The sequence below is a fragment of the Rhyacophila brunnea genome, unplaced genomic scaffold, assembly GCF_057557595.1.
Source record: "Rhyacophila brunnea isolate RB1 unplaced genomic scaffold, BYU_Rbru_1.0 scaffold_19, whole genome shotgun sequence".
Classification (NCBI taxonomy): Eukaryota; Metazoa; Arthropoda; class Insecta; order Trichoptera; family Rhyacophilidae; genus Rhyacophila; species Rhyacophila brunnea.
Window position 1 is genome coordinate 28,545,559 of NW_028232848.1, and position 23,418 is coordinate 28,568,976.

At 31.3% G+C, this 23,418-nt stretch overlaps 1 protein-coding gene across 1 annotated transcript in view; it reads left to right on the forward strand.

The window, feature by feature from the left end:
• unc-13 (protein unc13 homolog) overlaps window positions 1–23,418 on the forward strand; it is a 364,668-nt gene that overhangs the window by 335,522 nt on the left and 5,728 nt on the right. The window contains exons 14-25 of the mRNA XM_085945792.1: window positions 618–743; window positions 7,233–7,400; window positions 7,633–7,746; window positions 9,550–9,717; window positions 10,385–10,606; window positions 11,968–12,134; window positions 12,422–12,566; window positions 13,184–13,315; window positions 16,676–16,822; window positions 18,285–18,507; window positions 19,533–19,658; window positions 23,262–23,360. Of these exons, the coding sequence (XP_085801918.1) occupies window positions 618–743; window positions 7,233–7,400; window positions 7,633–7,746; window positions 9,550–9,717; window positions 10,385–10,606; window positions 11,968–12,134; window positions 12,422–12,566; window positions 13,184–13,315; window positions 16,676–16,822; window positions 18,285–18,507; window positions 19,533–19,658; window positions 23,262–23,360 (1,837 nt within the window). The remainder of the gene's footprint in view (window positions 1–617; window positions 744–7,232; window positions 7,401–7,632; window positions 7,747–9,549; window positions 9,718–10,384; window positions 10,607–11,967; window positions 12,135–12,421; window positions 12,567–13,183; window positions 13,316–16,675; window positions 16,823–18,284; window positions 18,508–19,532; window positions 19,659–23,261; window positions 23,361–23,418) is intronic.

Below are 23,418 nucleotides of genomic sequence, written 5' to 3' on the forward strand. Positions count from 1 at the left end.
GTTGTGAACGTCCTGAATTAATAATTTGTAATGTGCTCAACGTGTATTTTTTTAAATAAATAAAAACTTCGTCTCTTTTTCTGGAAGGAAAGTCTACGGCATCTAGTATATCTATGATCTCTAATTTTTAATCTATCTAAGGAATTTTGATTGTATTCCGCTATATCTTAAATTTAATGAAATATGTTCTTTCCTTTATGGTGGAGATTTAATTTATTTATTTTTACAAAACACGTAAAAGCTTGTTTTCCTTTAAAATATGACGAAACTCATGTATATAATACATATATATTAAATAATAAATGGAGCTCCAATAAATGAAAAAAAAGCATTTATTAAACATTCATTCATTTTTCAGAACTACACTGAGTTAAAAACGTCCTGCGTTAATGATAGCACTATTTAGAATATTTAGATAAATTCATAGTCTTGTCTATGCTACTATCTTTCAATGTATAGAATATTATGTAAAAAACTTTATGAAATTAACATCAATAATATAAAAGAAATACATATACCTCTCGTAATATAATCCTATTGCTGCCTTTATTTTTATTATTATAATATTATGAGTATGTTTATTGATGAAATTTACATGTTCTTTTGTGATTTTTCAGGTACAAGAACTGAGTAGTCCTCCAAGAGCTTCCACTGTAGTAAAGGATTGTGTCAAAGCATGTTTACGTTCTACGTATCAATTTCTCTTCGAGAACTGCTATGAACTGTACAACAGAGAGTTTCAGGTAACATGAAATTTCATTATTTATTACTATACTTCAGTTTTCATTTTAAAGGATGATATTGAATACGTAAATCTTAACTAGGTAATTGTATACCAACACATGCCTTGTTCAAAAATTCTTAATAAATAATAATATATATTAAACTATTACGAATTTTCTCGTATAAGACTAGGGAATCCAATCCCGAGCCAAAATTCTGATCCCGGGATTTCGGGATTACAATTTGATAATCCCGGGATCCCGGGACTGGTCCCGGGATTGGGATTTTTTTCCATTTTTAATATAAAATTTTTATATTTACAAATAACATTGATAAAATCGGTCAAAAATAAATCTAGTATAATTTATACTACGAGTATTTAAGACATTTATTGTTAATATTGTATACGTTAAATCTTGGAAATACACAAGTTTAATGGAGTAAATAATATTGTAATATAAATAATAATGTGAATTTAATATGAGATTGCTATTTCTGATAGTAAAGACATAATGAATAGATCAACGAGATTTAAAATAGTAAAGCAAATAATCATGGCGTACTTATGGCCTTTTCGCTTCATAAATCTAATTAGTCAGCCAAATATGAAACTGCCGTAAAACGTATGATATTATGGTGGAATTACTTTGTTAAAAGTGCGAAGCATTGTTTTTTTTACCAATCTTTCTCATTTTTAATAATCTATGTGAAAAAATAAAATGAATCGGCAACCTACACATCAAACTTCATTCAAACTCAGTTTATTTCTAATGTAGTTATTTTGTATTAAAAGTATTTTTTCTGTTATATTTTCCATAAAAATTGATAAAAAAATCAATCCCGAAATCCCGGGATTATGTTTATCAATCCCGGGATTCATAGGTATCGAAAATAGCTCGGGATCCCGGGATTGGATTCCCTATATAAGACTGTGATAGTGTATTATAATAACATGCCTATATTCGATGTTTCTACATAATGACGTGTATGGTAGCGCTTTTCGCAGTAGACTGTATAATTTTAAGAATGATGAGGAGTCCGGATCTAGGTGTGGTGGCGATTTAACTGAATGCCAGACACTGACCTTTTTGATGATTTTGATGATCGCTCCGTGATCGGGTTTCACTGTCACTCGCGTGGTATTGTTTGTTTTGGTTCACCCTGTTCGCAGCACTTGGTACACAGTTTTATGGATGATATATAAGGATGGATGAATGACGACGATCTGTATGATTGAAGAAGATGAGAGGTTCACTCAAGCCTTAACAGACTTAGTGCAACGAAATTCTTACAGAATGTTTTCAATCACTCGATTGTTAATGTAGTGCGGCAACATGCGCTCGATCGTATCCTTGAGCTGACTTGGGCCGGTATCACGGCTAGGCATGGTATTCAGAAGTATCCGATAGTCACACTATTATCATGCTGACGAACAACTTCTGAATCACTCAGTATTTTCAATTAAATTACTAGCGACGATAATCTATCAGAGGCCTGCTCTCGTCCGCTATGTAGATGTAACTGCATGTTATTTGTATCACAGTGACTGTCGGTTACTTGATCTTGTGACAATAACACTGAGATTTGAGAGAGATGGGAAATAAGGATGGAATGCGAATATAATTGGCCCAACCGATGTATAATATATGTATTATGGTTATAAATTAACGGACTGTATGTATGGGTAGGGATGATGGTAATTTTGGGATCATGGATGCTAATTAAAGTTCGTACTTTGATACTGATGATAAGTTCTCGCTCTTCTTACTTACTAATTATACTCGTGTTATTCACATACGCAGATAGTGGCTTGAAAGTAATGACTTCAAACACTCTGCGGATGGAAATTTATTAATGAATGATTGACAATTTTAATTTAGAATTACCTTATTGATGCGTTTTTTCAGATTTTGTGTGTACTTTTTGCAATAACAGCTTATAAAACATATCCTGTTTCTGAGTTCTGACCCATTTAACTATTATTCGGTGTCACTTGTGCAAGTATTATTGGTATAGTTGCGGGGAAGGTATGAAAAGAAGTTACATTAGTACTTGGTGAAAACATTACTATAATATGTGAGGATGATTTGTTATACTTATAATACACGGGACCCAAGCATTCCTCATTAGTTACTTTACATATTATTAAAAACAATCAACGTTATTATCAACATATTTATTCGTGGTATTCTTGTTTATAATGTCCACCATAATAAAAAAAAACTGTTACAAATACTACATAATATATTAGGAAATATAAAAGAAAAAATAGTGCGTATTTATTGGGACTTATCGTCAGTGAATACGTCCCCAACTCGACCGGGTGAAAATAGTGAAGGTATAAATACCTTCAGTTATGCAGACGACGGAATACAAGGATCGCTGAATCTTGGCGATTTGTAATGATTCATTAACTTCAATCGTGAAAAACACACACAGACATTTATATATTATTGGAGTTTTTAAATGACAAAAAAGCTTTTATAATCGACCGTTACATATTTGATTTTATTTTTAAACACGTGCCATGAAAATATTATTATTATAAATCAAATTTAATCAATTCAGTAACGCATTTTTCACTTACGAAATGTCTTTTTTATTCAAGATTTTCATTATTTTATAGACTAGATATTATGGATTGTAAAATTTAATTACGGTTTTATGAAGTGCTTTAGAAGTCGCTCACCCATTCGCAACGGCATTAACGTATTCCCAAAATTTTGTTAATAACAGTCTAAAGATATATTTTCAAATTTTAGTAACTCGTAAATATTCCCTGTTTCAAATATCTTTTGTCTCAGAGTTTTGCTGTACCCGTAGAAGTATATAATATAATGGCATAATGTATTTTCCTCGTAGAAGAAAGACAACGTAAAATGCATCTTCACTCTATATCATAAATTTATTCCCTCGAGCTTTTCTCTGGAGCACCGTATAATATGTTCAAATAAATGCTTATATTTTACAGCTTCTTTCATTCGAGCACGATATATTTTCTATTTAAGGAAAATATAGATTTATTATATTGTGCAATCGAAATTTCACTGGCATATTTCTGACAGTGATTTTTAAAATGTTACTCTTTTAATTTTTATTTTTTTTATTATCTTCCTATAATTAGGCTTACCTTACGTCCCGGTTTGACCGGGATTGTCTCGGTTTCACACATTGGTCCCGGTTGTTACGCGTATGAATAATTGTCAATAATAAAGTGTCATGATTGACCGTAGTAGCGTATATTATGTGATGAGACAGACAGGTGCGAAAAAAGTATATTCCAGCGAGAAGTGCGGACTGGTACAATAGATAAATAAAATAATCTAAATTTATGCTGCTGAAGGTCTGCATTCTTTTTTTGTACATATTTTAAAACAATTTTTCGTGGTTAAATTAGTTTCTTTGTCATATATCCTGTTCTTGTCTCGGTGTAGAGTTTCATAATTATGGTAAGCCTACCTGTAATATTATAAAAATAATCCTTCCAGACTCAAGATTTGTAATTTTTGAGTGTCTAAAGAATATTTTCATTATACTCACTCAAGTAACAACTAAAATGTGATATTTAATTCACCTTCAAATTGTATGTGTTTTGACGTCACGATTGAATGATTTGTTAACAATATTAATTTATATCGCCAATTGATTTCAACACTTTTATATTTCAATGATTCAATAATATGATAATAGTATATACTATATTATTATATTATAGCAGCAGCAAATTCGTAATATCATATTATTATGATTGTCATGATATCCCAATTTTTCTTCAAGAAGTGTAATTAATGTATATTTGCAATATTTATGTAAAAATAACTCCTCAGTTTCGGTAAAAATGCATTTCAAAGAAGCAAGATTTGTGGTCTTATTTTATTAATTTATCTCCCAAGCTTATGAATACACGTTGGTAATATAAAGTTTCGTCTCCCAGATGAATAAAAGATATGCCAAAGTCATCCAAGGATAAAAAATATACCGATAAATAATAACTTAAGTAGATTCAAAGATTAGAAATATTTAACCAGACACTATAAATCTTTCTGTTTTCAAACAATACGACTTGGTTAAGAAGAAACTAGTAAGTATCTTAACTTTAGATGATTAAGAGCTCTGAGAGCCGATTATAAGTTTTACAACACTTGGCAAATATTGAGTGTCTCTAAGTACAACTCGGTAATCCATTCTTAGCTGAACAAATTATTGAAAACGGAACTTATGAAAATACTTACACGACAATCAATATACGATACTTTTTTTAAGAAGTCAAAATTATTACTTACAACCTAATCTTGTGATGTTTATAGCTCAGCCAAACATTAAAGCGTTTTTTGAAAGAATGTAGCCTACAAGTATGAGTTATCATACCATGTTTAAAGCTAAAATGTAATATTATATTATATATTGTGTATATATATCCATTATAGATAATTTTTATTCTCTGAAATATGATTAATAATCTTGTATCGATGGAATATAATAACAGTGTGTAAATGTACAGGTAAATTAGCCTAATTAACCGTGGCCGCACGGCTTAAGTGTTGGACTATCACGCTGTGGGTCTCAGATAAGAATCCTGGGTCTGGCAAGTACACATATTGTTTTTCAATTTGTGTGTGAGTCAGGGTATAGACCTAATAGGTTGAGCAAGTGGCTGACATCCATTTCTCGTAAAAAACAAAATCTGTTAATACAAACCTCTACCATGTGGAGGCCCATATTATGATCCTATTCACTTCACTCTTCTTGGTTCCTAGTTCTTTGTTGCCACTATATATAATATAAATATAGTATGATTATTATTTCTTCGCTTTTATATCTTTCACTTTTGAAGATTGTGACTTTATACTTCTATATAATGTACTAATTATATTTCTCCAGCGAGTCTTGCATTCAACCATTCGTATACGGGTAGTCAACCTTTTTATACCTACCGCTTACTTTTGTATCTCTGTTAGTAGTAAAATTTTCTAACCGCCCACCGGTTCCACAGTAATTGTTAATAATAAAGTAGGGAAGTAACTTTACTTTATAAAATTTATAAAGCAGAGTTACAGCAAGTTAAAGCATATAATAATAAGTACTTACCAAATACTTACTAATATAAAATATAAATAAATCTATCTATATCTTTTAATTTACTTTGCATACATTGAAGCATGAAGTCTGATGAAAATTTTAATTAATTAACTTATTAATAAGATCCCTGAGGCTGATGCTGCGACACTAAATACTGGATATCTGGCTCAATTTTTGTGATGAACAAACGAAGGTCTCCTCTTTCGGAAATATTCAGGCGGTTTCTTTCTTTGGTCATAATATGATTAACATCACTAGCCTGATTTGACAAGATATGAGGTAGAGAAAGGTATCAATAAACTGAATATCATTTTCTACATTATTTGGCTATAAGACAGGCATTTTTTTTATTTTGCCATAGGTTTTCATATCCACAATCATCGAATTTATGTTTACTTTCTTCGTCATATCTAATTTCTAAAAGCCCCAACCGCCCACCATGAAAACTAGAACGCTAAATTGTGGGCGGTATGGACCAGGTTGACTACTCCTGGATAGCTGATGATATAGAGTGGCTCATACCATCTCGTAGGCCGTGATCGGACCATATCGTATATACAACTTCTCGACGATGACCCTCCAAATTTATTGACAAGCAAAATAATCTATGTTTAATTGACAGTTAATTTATTATGATAGTATTCAACGTATTTATAATAATAATGATTTAATATTTGCGTTGTTACAAAATGTCTTCAAATAAATGATCTCCGATTCAGTTTTTCACTTACAAGACAAGAAGAGATCTTTCGTATTCACTGTAGTTAGTAATTATGTCGGTACTTCGTAATATTTTAATATACAGATTGCCTGATAGTGATTTTTGAATTGTTTATTGATGTATTTGGAAGTGAGCGGGTGATGGTGTGATAAGGAGATGAGTAAAGAACTGAAGTATGATTGTTGAGAGCGGTTGCGTGTTTATTTGACGAATTAACAAAATTACAGTGATACAATGATAAAAGACAATAGCGAGGTACTACCTAGGTTTCCACCACCACCAGTCATGTATGTACAGCCGTGGATATGTATGACCGCCTTCCATTATGCTATAAACGTGTCGGAAAAAAGTGATTTTAAGTACTCATACTTAAGTACACTAAGACCTTGTCCACATGGCGCGTGTCTCGCCGCGAGTGCATGTGGACACCTCAATGAGGTCATCTGTACCTCAACCGTGCGCGACAGTCACAGAGGTCACATGTACCTGGAATGCGTGCGAGTCAAAGCGCGCCATGTGAATAAGGCCTAACCGATAACACTGACGGCCTGTGAAAAAAATGTATACAAAAATAAAGAAATTATATTTTCGCAATCGATTCGTATGTCACGGATTTTTCTAACAATTCTTTTACTCACAGGACTCGTTGACCGGCACATGATGTAAATAGGTGTATTAAATTAATTACAATTTGTTATTTTCATTCCAGGTCGATCCGAATGAAGCTAAACGTGACCCATCGGACCACGGGCCGCAGTTGGATACCGTCGACTTTTGGCATAAACTTATTGCACTTATTGTATCTGTGATAGAAGAGGATAGAAATAGTTATGCCCCTGTACTGAACCAGTTCCCGCAAGAATTAAATATTGGTCAAGTAAGTTTCACATTATTTTTCTAGAATCTAAATTCAAATATTTTATTTTTTTAGAAGTATCAGTATTTATAAGTGAACATGACTATTTTTACAACATATTTTTTTCGTGAAAGAGAATTTCTTTTACTTATTCAAAGATATTCAACTATGTTTTAAGAGGAATGAATAAAATTGTAAAGGTATTAATTGATATTCTATGATACTGTGAACATCGTTTTTTTTAATATTATAGCTGTCAGCGGCCACAATGTGGGGACTGTTCGCTGTGGACATGAAATACGCTTTAGAGGAGCACGAACAACATCGCCTTTGCAAGTCTTCCGCCTATATGAATCTCCATTTCAAGGTAAGCATATTATCCCTAACTCAATATTAGATGATAGAGAAATAAATAGTAGGTAACGAAGAATTAAAATAAAACAAAATAGTAAGTATATTGTAGGTAATGTACCTTTTCCACATTATGATATGAGGAAAGACAACTGCACGGAAGAACTGCGCGGTGGCCTGTGTCGACGGACGTCCTCGTGTTGATTGTTCACTTTGAAACACTTTATACATTACTAGAGATCCATTAACCCAGACCTCCAACCTGGCCTCGGTCGGTCGCGAAGCCACCGAAACCAGGTTCATCCTTCAACAAATCATGCTCACACTCTCGATAATAACTATTTATAAAGGGGATAGGCTATAAATATCGCCTAGGTAGCCCAAATGTATAAGCACATTATCCTAAGCAGATTATGATATAATATGATTGAAGCGAATGAAAACAGTCTTGATGTTTATTAAATAAAATGAAATGAGTACTACATAAAATTATCGTCATTTTTAACTTAATACTCCCGTTACTGTAATGACACCTTTGGTTACCCAACTCAATAAACTGCAAATGTTTCAGGTATTATTATGCACTCCGTCATCTTAACATTTCGACTATTACTAGGATAATCAATATTATATCTAATTAATATGACGTAATACATTTGAAAAACGTTAGTATTATCCATTAAACACAATATGTAATTAATAAATATTTGTATGATTTTATTTACCTGTCATAAATTTTAAATGCACATTGCAAACAGAGCATCGCATTCCATTAAGAAACAAAAGTAGATCTAAAAATATATGGAACAAAGAGAGACATACTAAATTGTGAGAAATATATTTGAAAGTAAGGAGTGTACAACAAATGTCAAACAATGATAAAGAAGCCTTGTTAGAATTATCTATGTTGCCAAAATAGTCATTTCCCATTTTATTTATTTTAATTTTGTCAATTTCGTACGATAATCCAAGGTGGCATCACCGGAACGTACGGGTTTTATTTGCATCGTAAAGGAAAGGTTAATACAGCATCTTTTTAGCAATATTATTGACAGTAACACAATCTAAGAAAAAAATGTGTTTAAAAAAATGCGAAAACGTGCTTAAAATTTGTATTTTAAGGAAAATTGCAAATTTATAAAAATGAAATAACTGCCTGACTATAAATTTATATTTTACCAAAATTTTAATTAAAGCTAATAATATTATGATTACAATTTTTACGATTTAGTAGTTGTTACTATAGCTAAGCAATAAACTGTCTACTAAGATACTTTAAAGTGACGGTTTACTCTACAGGTGCAAGATCTTTAGAAAATCTTAAATAACTTATTTGTTCCTGAATATGGTATATTTTATTGCACGCCATTCACAACTAAGACAACTACGAGTAATACTTCACCTGTCCTGTTACGTTATTGTATACAACTGAAAGAGCGTGGATATATAACGTGGACATATTATGCATGTTTATATTTTATACAAAAGCATGTGTATTTTTCTGTGTCACAAATATTAAGTGGGTAGCAGACAATCTGTATCACGTCTTGCAGTACTGTTTGACGGATTTTTACCACGCGACTTAAGAATCAGTTATAGGCCGGGTTCTCCAATATAACTACTACTATACTTATAACTACAAACATTTAAAAATAATATGCATCGTAAATCATGGGTTATTTTTTTTATCAAGATGTTATTTATGAAGTTATCATGAAGTATATTATGCCACATGTGTATTAAAATATAATTTTGGTTGCGCATAACAGATATTGATTTATTAGGTATACAAAATCGATTATCAACGTTTTAATTTCAGGTGAAATGGCTGCATACGAACTACGTGAAGGATGTTCCACCTTATTGTGGGGCTGTTCCCGAATACCCTGCATGGTTCGAACCGTTCGTGATGCAGTGGCTCAATGAAAATGATGATGTTTCATTAGAATATCTCAATGGCGCCTTCAATCGAGATAAGAAAGATGGAGTAAGTCATAAATATTTCCTAAGTAATAATTAAAAAAAGATATCTTAGTATTCTTCCTCTGGTGCTATATGTCTATTATTTTGTTTTGTTAAATTGAAACACTAAATTAAATAAATATTGGAAAGTATATATCGGGTATATAATACTTCGTTTTCCAGATTTCTGTAGGACACGTTTACGTACATCTACGGCGTAAGGCTTTGTTGGTTTAAATTATATAAGAGTTACAATTGTTTTTGATAATATAATAATTTAGCAACCAAAAATATTAATCAAACGCTCGGCTTCTGAGCTCCAACTATCGTATTATTTTTTTATGTAAAAATAACTGTATCATTTTAATATTGTAATGGTTTATTGAAATATGAAATAACATAATGTCAATTCATACCACTGCCAGTTGGTATATACAAGTATTTACATGCCCAGGTACGGAGAACATGTAATCAATTGTATATTTTTTAATATCAATATGCCATAAAAATAATAAAATTTTATCTAGTAACAAAACATTTATTATTTTGATTATCTATCATATAATTTTGGAGGTTTTTTTGATCATTGATTTTGAAGTTTCTTATAAAATATAAATTAAATAATATTATGTATTATTGAAAGTATTTATTTTTATAATGTGTAAACTAAATCAATGTTTTCTCTGAAACAGTTCCAGAAATCAAGCGAACACGCTCTGTTCTCGAACTCTGTAGTCGACGTGTTCACCCAACTGACGCAGTGCTTTGACGTGGTCTCAAAGCTGGAGTGCCCCGACCCTGAGATCTGGAAGAGGTACATGAAGCGATTCGCAAAGACCATCGTCAAGGTCCTCATTGCGTATGCGGATATTGCAAAGAAAGACTTCCCCGAACACCTAAAAGAAGAAAGAATAGTAAGTGAAGAGTCATTAGTTATTATTACCAAATAAACATTCATGAATTTTCTGACTTGATACAAAAAGATTTAGTATTAAATACTTTTGTAAATTAAATACCTACGTGTTTGTTTTTATGTACGGTATCAATTTTATTTTTAAATAAGTTGTAAATTAAATGCGTTTTATATTTTTCATAGATTATTATTTACATTATTTTTGATATAAGTGATAAATTATTTTAGCCAAATAGCCTTCTCTGGCTTCTGTATAAATACGTCTTTTTTAGACTACATTTTCTTTAGATTTTGGCACATTTCTTGGGTAATTTGACCGATTTCTTCGCGAACGTAGCGGTTCAGCTATTGGAAGTTTTAATGATTGTTTTCTATAACTGTTTCTTTAAACAATTTTAAAGAAAACAATCTGGTACTATTAAATGGAGTGATCGAATCATATTACGAAAATTTGGCATTATTCGTCCAGAAAATGCTTTGTTCAATTTTTTTCCACCGTAGTGCAAGCAACAAAATATTGTACACTCATGTTAAAAATATACATACAACCACTGTCAACTTTTTTTATTCATTTCGGAAATTAAAGTTTTGAAACATCGTTCAATATCGATCACTTATCGAAAAATGTGTGAAACATGCCAAATGAACCATAATACATATATTATATGCATATATTAGAGAAGTGTAAGTCAAATCAACGCATTTGAATTACTAAATCCCACACAGAATCAACTCTAAAGTTCGCATTCAAAGTGGTTCAAAAATCAATTTCTTTTGTGCCTGCTGTAAATTAGTGGTTCGTCTTCTTTTTTTCATACACTTCCTTTATTTACTGTATTTGCGTATCAGTTATATTTGAAAAAAAATGATCCAATGATGCCGCTAGTCCTAATTTTATATCAAAAAGTAATTCCACGATGATGTAGAGGTCATTCCTGAATTACTCGTCAGTTTTTTGTTCACCATAACTGATAATTCTGACAGTTAACAGATCAAAATAAGCATCACCATTCATAATTAAGGAAAAGAGGTATTTTATGATAAAAAGATTTAATGATCATAACGCGTTTTTGTTTTGTCACATTCTCTACAATAAATTGCCAGCATTCAAACTATATAGCAGTCAAATTACAACCGACTACCATGCTACCAACAAAAATGATGGCAAAACAAAATCGGCACGGTGCATAAAAACACCTGTTACTATACTGAATGTAGGTAGTTTTTTTCTAAAGTTTATCGTAAACACCACCACATCATTTTTGATGCGTTGACTAAAAACTGAATTACAATACTTTTTATATGAATCTTTCTAATTATATCCTAAGCATATGGGTTGTAAAATTGACCACCAATTTCTAGGCATGCATACTGATGAACAACATCCAACAACTGAGGGTCCAACTAGAGCGAATGTTTGAACAGATGGGCGGAGAGAGGTTGGAGACGGACGCCGCAGACATTCTGCACGAACTTCAACAGAGTCTCAACGGATCCCTTGACCAGCTTGCAGTGTTGTTCGCTAATAGGTATAACCAATACATAATCCTAATCATTACATTAGTAGGGGTTCAGTCATCCAATCCCGATTAGGTCACAATACATAATATGTCATTTTCTGAAGCGTATGTGTCCATGCCATACTACTACTGCAATAATTGATGCCCTTATATGACCAGTAATAATATTAAAAATAAATCACCTTATAAACATAGATATAAGAAAACATATTTTTGAAAAATATGTGTCCCTTTACCGGATTGTGTGTATAAAAATTTCTAAACATTATAAATAACTTGTTTTCACAATTTTTCAGTTTGGAAACTCGAATCACGGGCTCTGTACGAGAGTTGGGTGACCTGCTGCAGGGAGTAAAAGGCGGAAGTGGGACTGGAACTGCCCCTCCGAGAGCAGCGCAACCGGAAGCTGACGAAGTCTTGAGGCCACTCATGGATATTTTGGTAGCAAACACTTTCATAGTATTATTAATTTATATGCCATAAAATATAATAATTACAAGATAAAAAGAACTTTTTATATACCACGTTTTTTAATTTTCTGTTGAATCATATAAACTTGACAATTCTATGTATTAATAAAACTTTTTATTGTACTTGATAGAAATACCAAATAAATATTATAGTATACAGAAATGTCATTTTGACATTTTGTGTTGATTTCCATAGTAACGCACGTATATATTAATAATTTAGTTGCTAGGACCCACTTAGCAACCAATAATAGTGAGTAGTAAATATTACTTTTGACAATTTTTTTCCGAAACATACAAAACAGAATTAACTGAAAATGAATTCAATTCTGCTTAAAGATGGCCAAAAGTATTAAAAAAAATACAATGTCGTCGTGTTCTGATATATTCTAAAAGTTTCAAATGTCTAGCTAGTCGGGAAGTTAGTTAAAAATCTTGGACAGACAAGAAAAAACTTGTACTGCACAAGAAAAAATCTGTACCGGACAAACAATACGAGCTAATAAAAACGTGGTAAAAATAAAATTGGACTCCTAATGGAATCGTTTGATTATGCAAAATTTAAATAATGTAACATTTTTTTTATAGGATGGCTCCTTGACTATGTATGCTGAATCCTGTGAAAAGACAGTCTTGAAGCGGCTTTTGAAAGAGCTTTGGAAAATAGTTATGAAAATATTAGAAAAAACCGTAGTCTTACCGCCTATGACAGATAAAACTGTGAGTATGATACTAGTATAATATTATTATTTACCAGTGGCGAAGGTTTTTTTTTTTAGAATTATTAATAACCATGTCCTTGCTTTTTCGTACAAGGTGGTTGTTAGTAATTTTGAACAATCACAAACACCCAGGCTTTGATAAAAACACATAAATGTTTTTGTCATGACCGGGAATCGAACCCAGAACTCTCGGGTGAAAGGCTACCGCCTTGCCAACTGCACCACGAGAGCCGCCAAGTGGCGAAGGTTGGAGGTAGGCTGATAAGATCCGATATAAATAGTGCACATAAAACGTTGTCAGTCATTCGTATTTGTTTTTATTGAATTAGGACTACAATTTTCAGATGGTGTTGGTTAGTTTTTGAAAATCAATTAAACCTTGCCTAAATAAAACCATAATAGTTTTGGTATGTTATGGGCGATTCGACCAAATAGTGGACACTTTTTCATTCATACTTATTTGTTTTCGTTGGATTAAGAATACATAGGTATTACTGATATTGTTGATTCATTTTTTTAAGCCCTGCATAAACCCAACTATACTAGATTAACGGCCCACGTGCTCGTCGTAGGTCAAAATTGAGTTTTTATTGTATTTTCAAACCATGATCCTGGACACTCCTTAAACGTTGTAGATAATCTATTGATATAATTTTAAAGCCTTATTATCCTTTATAGTTATTTTAAACATTTTATGACTGCATAACGTATTTTTGTTACATAAAATAGAATTCTTTTAAACCTCTCGCTATAATGTTTTAGAATATAGTCATATTTCGGTACATAACTGTGCAGTGGTGTTAAGATTTTTTACATTTATTAATTTTTAAACGCATTTATAAAACCATTAGTATAATTTATTACGAGATAATTTTTGTAAAATATTCACGATAAAAAATTATATTGATAATCTCTGTGATCCCAAATTTGACAAGAATTAGGCATTTTATTATTCAAAAAATCGGCAAGATTAACACATTTGAGGATGATTCTAAAGATATTTATTATAAGTTATGTCTTTGACCATTCAAGTGTGATAAACATCTTATGAATAATGATTGCTTTATAATAATTATTGACCTAAGAATAAGGTAGTGTTTTTTTGAAATACGCCATTTCTTTTGTCATTCCCCAGTAGTTAAGCTACAACATACGGCCGTAGCCATAAATTGACAAACTACAATTGAAGTAGGGAGTAAAATGATATTGACGCGCGTGTTTGAACATGTACAGTTTAAAAAAAAATAAAAAAAAATTCGGTTAGGTACATGTTCAAACACGCGCGTTAACATAATTTGACTCCCTACTATAATTATAGTTTGTCAATTTATGGCTACGGCCGTATGTTGTAGCTTAACCACTAGGGAATGACAAAAGAAATGGCGTATTTCAAAAAAACACTACCTTATTCTTAGGTCAATAATTATTATAAAGCAATCATTATTCATAAGATGTTTATCACACTTAAATGGTCAAAAACATAGCTTATAATAAGTATCTTTAGAATCATCTTCAAATGTGTTAATCTTGCCGATTTTTTGAATAATAAAATGCCTAATTCTTGTCAAATTTGGGATCACAGAGATTATCAATATAATTTTTTATCGTGAATATTTTACAAAAATTATCTCGCAATAAATTATACTAATGGTTTCATAAATGCGTTTAAAAATTAATAAACGTAAAAAATCTTAACACCACTGCACAGTTATGTACCGAAATATGACTATATTCTAAAACATCAGAGCGAGAGGTTTAAAAGAATACTATTTTATGTAACAAAAATACTTTATGCAGTCATCAAATGTTTAAAATAACTATAAAGGATAATAAGGCTTCAAAATTATATAAATAAATTATCTACAACGTTTAAGACGTGTCCAGGATCATGGTTTGAAAATACAATAAAAACTCAATTTTGACCTTCGACGAGCATGTCCCCCCTTAAAGATATTATTCTTTCTATAAAATATCCAAAATTATGTATCATTTAATGGCATAATTTTAGATATTTTATAAATATACAGATATTTTTACTATTATCTCTTATGGCGCAATTTCGCGGGGCTTAATTGAAATTTTAAAATTAACCAACACCATCTGTAAATTGTCATCTTATTTCAATGGAAACTAATACGTATGATAATTTCCATTATTAATAGCGGATCTAAACAGCCTACTTCCACCCTTTGCCACTGTTTTTCACTAACTATCAAACACGACTTTGTCCGTACGATATGGAAAAAAGTAGCCAACTATACAGAATTAAGAAATGGATTTATTAGTATTATTACTTATTGGATTTCTAGGAGTGCGTATTTCTACTCACGCCCCATCTCACATTTTTGTAATTGTATTTTTATCGATAATTAAGATGAAAATCTGTCTACTAAAAGAATATTAAGTTGTATCAACAATGTAGTATATAAGCAGTGCAAGTTTTATCAATATTCGTTGAATAGTGTTTGAGATATTATTATATTATGCCTTTATTGCCTTGTAAATAAATGTTTCTTACAAGTACGGAATACAGTATAATTTAATCGATAAATTAATATTTCAGTGTGTGCGTTTTGTATTCTACTAGCCGTAAGTTAGATACGTTTGATCGGTCAGCCAGTATTGGATATTGATATTCCCGTTTCATGATCAGAAGTTGTCGCATGCCGAGACGATCGACTATGGCTAATAAGTGTTATTACCTGTCCAAGAATGTGCTCCGAGAGGGAAGAGATGCTTAAATCAGTCCAACCAGCTGTTGGGCTCATCGGGCTATCCAAGCTGGTCGCTACAAAGGCCAATTATATTGCATTTAAACAATTTTCGGCGTCTTATTGCAGACGTCAAGATCTATTCACATAATTTTGTTTGCCCGTATTGTTTTAGATTTGTTTTTTTATATCTTATAATATATCATGCAATTCATTTATTTATGTTAAGTGCCTTTCTCTCCCATGACACTTTTTATTAAATAATAACGTCTTTTAGTAAACTCGGTTAAAGCTCACTTGAGAGCGTGGCGACCTCAGTCTTGTGCATCTGCTCATGAGACATTCCCATGCGTAAAAAACTGCTGATGCTTCACACCAAACGTAGGGCCTTGTGATACGCTCGATTAAGGTCGAGTGTGATGCCGGGCGGGTTGGTTTGGAGGGGTCTATGTTTGTGTCCCAATTTATGACTTCACTTCACACGTTTTATACATGTAATCTATAACCATACTTTGATATTACATTTTCAATGATTTTTTTTTGTCATGTATTATATATAGTATATTTATATCTAATCAATAATTGCCAAGGATAAGTGGGAAAGTGTGTTAAATTTATGTATATTATTATTATTATGTCTTTTTCAGATGATGTTTAAAAACCTGACTGATAATGCTAAAAACCTCGCGGCCAATGCTAAAATTGAAGACATGTCGAGACTGTTCAAAAACAGTATGGCTGGCAAACAAGATGTCAAACATGCACTTTCCGGCGTTATGGATATATCCAAAGAGGTAAATATTTTTTGTCCTAATTATAGACATTTTTTGTTCCGGTGTTTGGAGTAATTTGGTTGCTATTGTGTCATCTGTTGGTTTGTCATATGTCTACAACATAATTCCGTCTTGTGAGTAGCAGGATGGTGGATTGCCAAGCTATCCAACCATTAATAAATTGGGCAGTGCATATAGATGCCTACATTTCATGTTTAGAAACTTTACCTTGCCTTCAAATAAACATACCAAATTCGCGTGAATTCGCGAGTTTTGAGAGAAAACTAGACAAATTCGTATGGGCGCCGAGCAAGATAAAGCGATGCAATATTGTTGATGTAAATACACTCCTCGATAGCAACTGTAACAACAATCATATATTTACTTTGCCTAATTGCTTAGTACCAGAAAAAATTGCATCTGCGCGTGTTAGATGTAAAAATAATTTTTCCACTATGGATTTTTGATTGTTCAAAATTTAATGCGCGCGTTCTATTTAGGAATTAAAAAAAACTGATAAAATCAGACCGTCTGGATGTAACGTAACACCGGTTAGGCTAGTTTTAGACTCATCATCATTAGCCTCATCGGTTACCACTAGATGAGTCGATTAATGCATATAATATTCTTTTTTATGCATAAGTGAAATCTTAAATGAAATAACTTCTCTGGTTGATGAATAATTTGTCATCAATATTAGGTACTTCAACTAAATACTTATAATATAGACAAATACCTTTTTTCTCAACAATCATCCTCATAATCGGCGCTACAACGAAATGTGGTTATTGATCTAAGAGAAACCTCTTTAGTCAATGAGTGTCTTGCATCGTTGAGAGCATACATAAGTGAAAGAGCAAATAATTTCAACAATATGTGGGACGAAATTTTGCATCCGTAACCAATCGCCGAGCGGCATTCGAGGTGATAGCACGTCGATTTTTTTTGGGATGGCGTCGTAATAATATATTCTTATATCGTGGAAAGATGCCTAAAAAACGTTATGCATGTACTCGAAAAAGAAAACATGCCAATGAATATATTATTATTATTACTAATATAACAATAAACATAACACTATATGGACGCATATTGAATTTTTATGACAAGTTATGTTCCGTTCGGCACGCGTCATTAGCACAACCCGCACGTCGCGTAGTTACGATCTTTTTAGACCATGCCTCAGCTGAGGTATAGTTTTAACGCATGGCAAAGTTGCACCGCTTTCATGTGTTAAACGACGGAGAAATCATCATACAGCATAGAAAAATCGTAGTTTTTCATCTACATAGTATAAATATGATTCCGAAGACCCTTTTTAATATTGGCCTAATAAAGCTTACCACAGCTTTAGTTAATATTAATCTGAAGTGTCGCTATAAATTGTAGCAGGTAGATAGTCTTATATCCTCGTTTACGACTGGTAATTAATCGTAAAAGAATTTCTGAGCTTATTTTTAATATCTTCATTCATTATTTTCAGCATCTGACAGTGGTGGAGCGAAACCTTTCACCGAAGCAGTGCGCAGTATTGGATGCAGCTTTGGACACCATCAAGCTGTACTTCCACGCAGGTGGAAACGGATTGAAGAAGACCTTCTTGGAGCGAAGTCCAGAACTTCAGTCACTCCGATACGCACTGTCACTGTATACACAAACCACAGATGCGCTAATTAAGACGTTTGTCACAAGTCAACTCAACGAAGGTGTGTATTTTATCAATATTGTCGACTTATGTATTTTAGGTACCAATATTGTATTAGGTTTTTTCTTCATATTATTCAGGTTTACTTGAAATAAATTCGTTTAATTCTTGTTACTCAGTTTTTTACTGTCATTTTATCTGCTGGCTAAACAGTAACTGAAAATACTATATCTAACTGAAATAATCAATGACCGTATTATTGATACTTTACAAGAAACGTGTATGACTTTTAGATAGTACTGAATAAATTAACTTATATAAGTACTATTTTACTATTTTTTAAACTACCGGGTGCACATGAAATATTGAAGGTCTTTCAGAATGTATAAAAATTGTATTATAATAAAATTAGTCCATTTTACCATGCACAAAAACTGCGCCACTTGTGGCTGTGACCGATGGCATGTACATTTTTTAGTCCACGTACTGTAGTAATGACTGCCAAAATACATGATTGTATGTGTACTGGTATATCTATAGTCGGTGGTGGCGTCTAGTCACTACCCCAGCTAGACGCACATGTTCGACGCAAAGACGTCGTGTGCGAACCTGTCATACAAACTGTATTAGATTAGTGTGGCTACTAGTCATGGCCTTATAGATAGAAAACACAGGCAGTGTACCGGTTCAAAACGTGCAACGAAATTGTAAAGGTTGTTAATCTTCTTTGAAATTATCAACTTGGTATTTCTTTTAAATATGATACAGCAGTAGTTTTTAAACTTTTTTGTTTTTAAATATTTTATCACGGTGCCTTATAAAATGGTAATAACGGCACCACGGTACACAGTTTGAATACCACTATGTTATCTATCAAGTTAGATTAATATAGTATGTTGAATTATTATAATAAGCAAATAATGAGGCAACTATCTGCCTTGGTGAATGATTTAAAATGTTTTATAATTAAGCTGTTAATTATTGATTCTCATAGGCCACGGATGCGTAAGTTGTAATTGGGTTGAATTGTATTACTTTAAGTAAATGTGTCGCATAGCTACAATGTAATTTATGACCACCCTCCAGTGCCACTTAATAACAAAGACACGTTAATGAGACAACGATCGGTGGCGAGCGACCGGGATGATGAAGACGGACAGGAGGGCCTCGAGGAGCCTCTAAGAGCCGCTCGGCGAAAGACCAGTCGCCAAGGTTAACTCCAAATATATACAAACACACGTAGCCCAAATTAATATGTAATTCTTGATCCATCTTGATTCATGCTATCGATAAATGCGGCAATTTTTACATATCAATAAAATATTTAAATCAAACCCATAATAATTAATTATATTTAATAGGTATCAATTGACGGGTCTATTACAAAAAGGGCATTTGTCAAAAAACACGATTTTTCAGGAGAGAGAAAAAACTGTCCATCTTGGGTATTTAAAATTTAAAAATATATTTATTAGTGAAGTATATAAGACATGGTTTAAAGAAAGAAATATTTCAAAATAGGATCTAGAAGTATGAGAAAAAAAATACTAAACATAGCAACTCTTTGACTTATAAGAAAACAGCTGAAAAATCAATCATTTTTTAATTTAAAAAGCTATTTTATTTAAAAATCAGACATGCTTACAACAGTACTAACTATGAATAATTAAAAATAAAGCTCTTGGCTCTTAGAGTAAAATATAGATTTTAAATTTTAATGACCAAATATTTTTTTTTTGATTATTATACTGTATAATATATTAGAAAAATATTTAATGGATTTATAAATCAAATTTCATCTCCACTACTATTTTCACACACCTCAATATCATGGTCTATGTGGTCTTCAGATCCTATCAAATTATCATAAAACTTACGATTTTCAACCGAAACAAACATATTTTTCTCACAAAAAAGTTATTTGTCAGTGACATATGACGTTTTTGTAGAAACAAACGATTTTTCACACTTCAATATCATCTGACCTATGACGTATTAATTTGTAAAATCCAAAAACATATATAGATAGATATCGTGAACGGCCGCAATATGGCATTCAAATGTCGATTTCTATAAAAATTGACAAATAAATGCCTTTTTGTAATAGACTCGTCAATTGTTATAAAATTCAACAAATTAATATTACAGTTTAATTTAGATATTCTTTGATATCATTTATTGAACCAAACTTTTGCTGCACCATCCCACTTATTTTTAGGCGTAGAACTTGGAGTAAGTAATTATTAAAGAAATCAAAAATCATGACAAATGTTAAGCTTATCAAAAAAAAATGTTTGATAATAATTCTTTACTATTATCCAAATACTCGATACTTTTGTGATATAATTACCATTAGCATTACATCACATTAAAAAATTGTAGAGTTTCCATTGAGTCCGTAGCTTAGCTACATTATTCCGCTTTTAGGTATCACCTACTATAGTTTCTAATTTTGTATGCGTTTTGTAGAAGTTTTGCATTTTCACTAAGTTGAACCTACTTCTTGTTATTTTAGGTTATAACTTAGTTGAGCTCTAAAACGCCCTACAAACTGAGTGACAATCGCTGAAATCTTTGTGTATAAATTGTCAGCCAAATATTATCGTTATACTTGTTATTTCTATTTTATATTTAGTACAATTTAACCAGTTTTTACGCTTTATAAAACGTCCTGAAGGAAATGGCAATAACACTTAATTAACTAATAATAATTAACTGACAGTTGAGATATTATAAAGTTTATAGCGATTGTCATTCACTCTGTATGCTTCGTTGTAATTTATTTCATTGTAATATTATAATAATATTAATATAAAGTATTACTTTAAAAAAAATCATAAATTTACAGATATCACGTAATAAATTGTGAATATCAATTTCATTAAAACTTAAAAAAGAAAATCATTTCCACCGGCAAAAAATATTTTAAATACATATAGCTCAAATTTACTGTACACAATTTATTATGCAATAAGATAGTATAAGTGACAATAATTGCACAAAAGCACTTTTATAACACCAATTTTTACGCTTTGCACTTGGAATATGCGTTTTTTTCAATATAAAATTTTCAAAATATTATATTAAAAGTACACTATTTTCAAAAGTATTTTTATTCACTGATTCTAAATAGTAATACCAATGATTTTGATTGCAGCATATTATTATGTTTCTTTTATAGTGAAAAATAATAAAATATTTATTATTCAACGATTTCTACAATATGAAAATATGTCATCAATTCATTGTACAGTTTGAAAATTGAATTGCGACTGCTTTTAACAAAGTTAAATACATATTTTGTTAAATACTCTGTTATTTCAAGTTAATCCAGTAATTTATCAAAGTGACACAATACGATTTTCATATTATGTAGTCGATTAAAAATTTGTTATTGTATGCATTAGGCAAGGTGAGTATGTATATAATTGTCATAAAGACTATTTTTCATTATAGCCTATTATTATTATTATTGTAATTTTAATTTAAGTTGCCATTATATGACTAACCTGAGCATTTTAGCAATAAAATACTGTAATATAATATAATTACTAATAACATAATACAAAATTAATTTTATATATTATACATAACTCGTGATTGTCCTAGGTCAATAGATTTAGATATGTTTAAAAATAATAATACGTTATTGTAATTATGCTATTTATTTAATAACTATCTGATTAATTATTGTAATTGTATGGTAAGTACTTTTGAACATAACATTATTGTAGATCTTTTATAGCTAGTGCTTTTGATTTTTCTCACACAACACAAAGATTTCGATACCTACTTTTATAAATTGCTTGCTTATATCTAGATTAGCTAGAAGTCAGAACTTTTTACGAGGAGATTCATAATAATATATTACCTCATTCATAATTTTATATCACATTCAGAATTAATAACAGTCTAACATTGTTAAAATATTCAATGCGTGTTTTACAATATTATATTGATTTTGGTACTGTTCGGTTATGAGGAATACAGCGGCAAACACATTTTGAAAATAGCCGATATACTGGATTATTTGTTAGGTTAACCTAACCAAACCTAACCTAATCTAACCTAACCTAACTTAACCTAACCTAACCTAACCCACCCTAACCTAACCTAAACTAACCCAGACTAACAAATAATCCAGTATATCGGGTATTTTCAAAATATTGTGTTTTCCGCTGTATTCCTCATAACCGAACAGTACCTTGATTTTTTTTTAGTTCAATTGTATTTTCAATTAAGCAAAAAAAAAAATATTGCAACATAATAATATTGTGTTCACAAAAATATACCGCATTAAAATTTACAATTAATATTTTTTTACAAAGATAAATCTTCATGATAACTCCCAATAAAAGATTTAAAAAGCATTTTTGCAAACATGTGAATAAAATAATCTACTCATATTTTGTCATTAGAGGAGACTTTTTGTATTACTTATAAATAATATGTTACAGTGAGACAAGCTGGTTTAAAACCCCTCAAGGTCGTCAAGCGGTTATTGCGTCGGCTTATAATGTCGAGGGTTCCGGGTTCGAATCCCGGGTCTGGCAAATTCACATGTTGTTATCCAATATGTGTTTGGACCCAGAGTATGGACCGAATAGATTGAGCAAGTGGCTAACATCCGTTTATCGTAAAAAAAAATGTTTATACAACCTCCCGATGATCTTCTTAGGATCGAATATTCGATAAAAAGAAATACAATATTCTCTTTATTAAAAATATTTTTTATTGAAATACATTTAAAAGGGTTTATAACATATATTTGAATTTTACGATTAATTATTGTTGTTTTTTTATATATTACTTTAGATACCACAGCTTCAGAAGAGGGTAGCGTGGGAGAAGTGTCACTCCAAGTGGACCTGTTTACACATCCTTCAACGGGTGAACATAAAGTCACTGTCAAAGGTACTGCATTGCCCTTATTACATTAATGTATTTTATACTTATAACACTCAGCTGACGT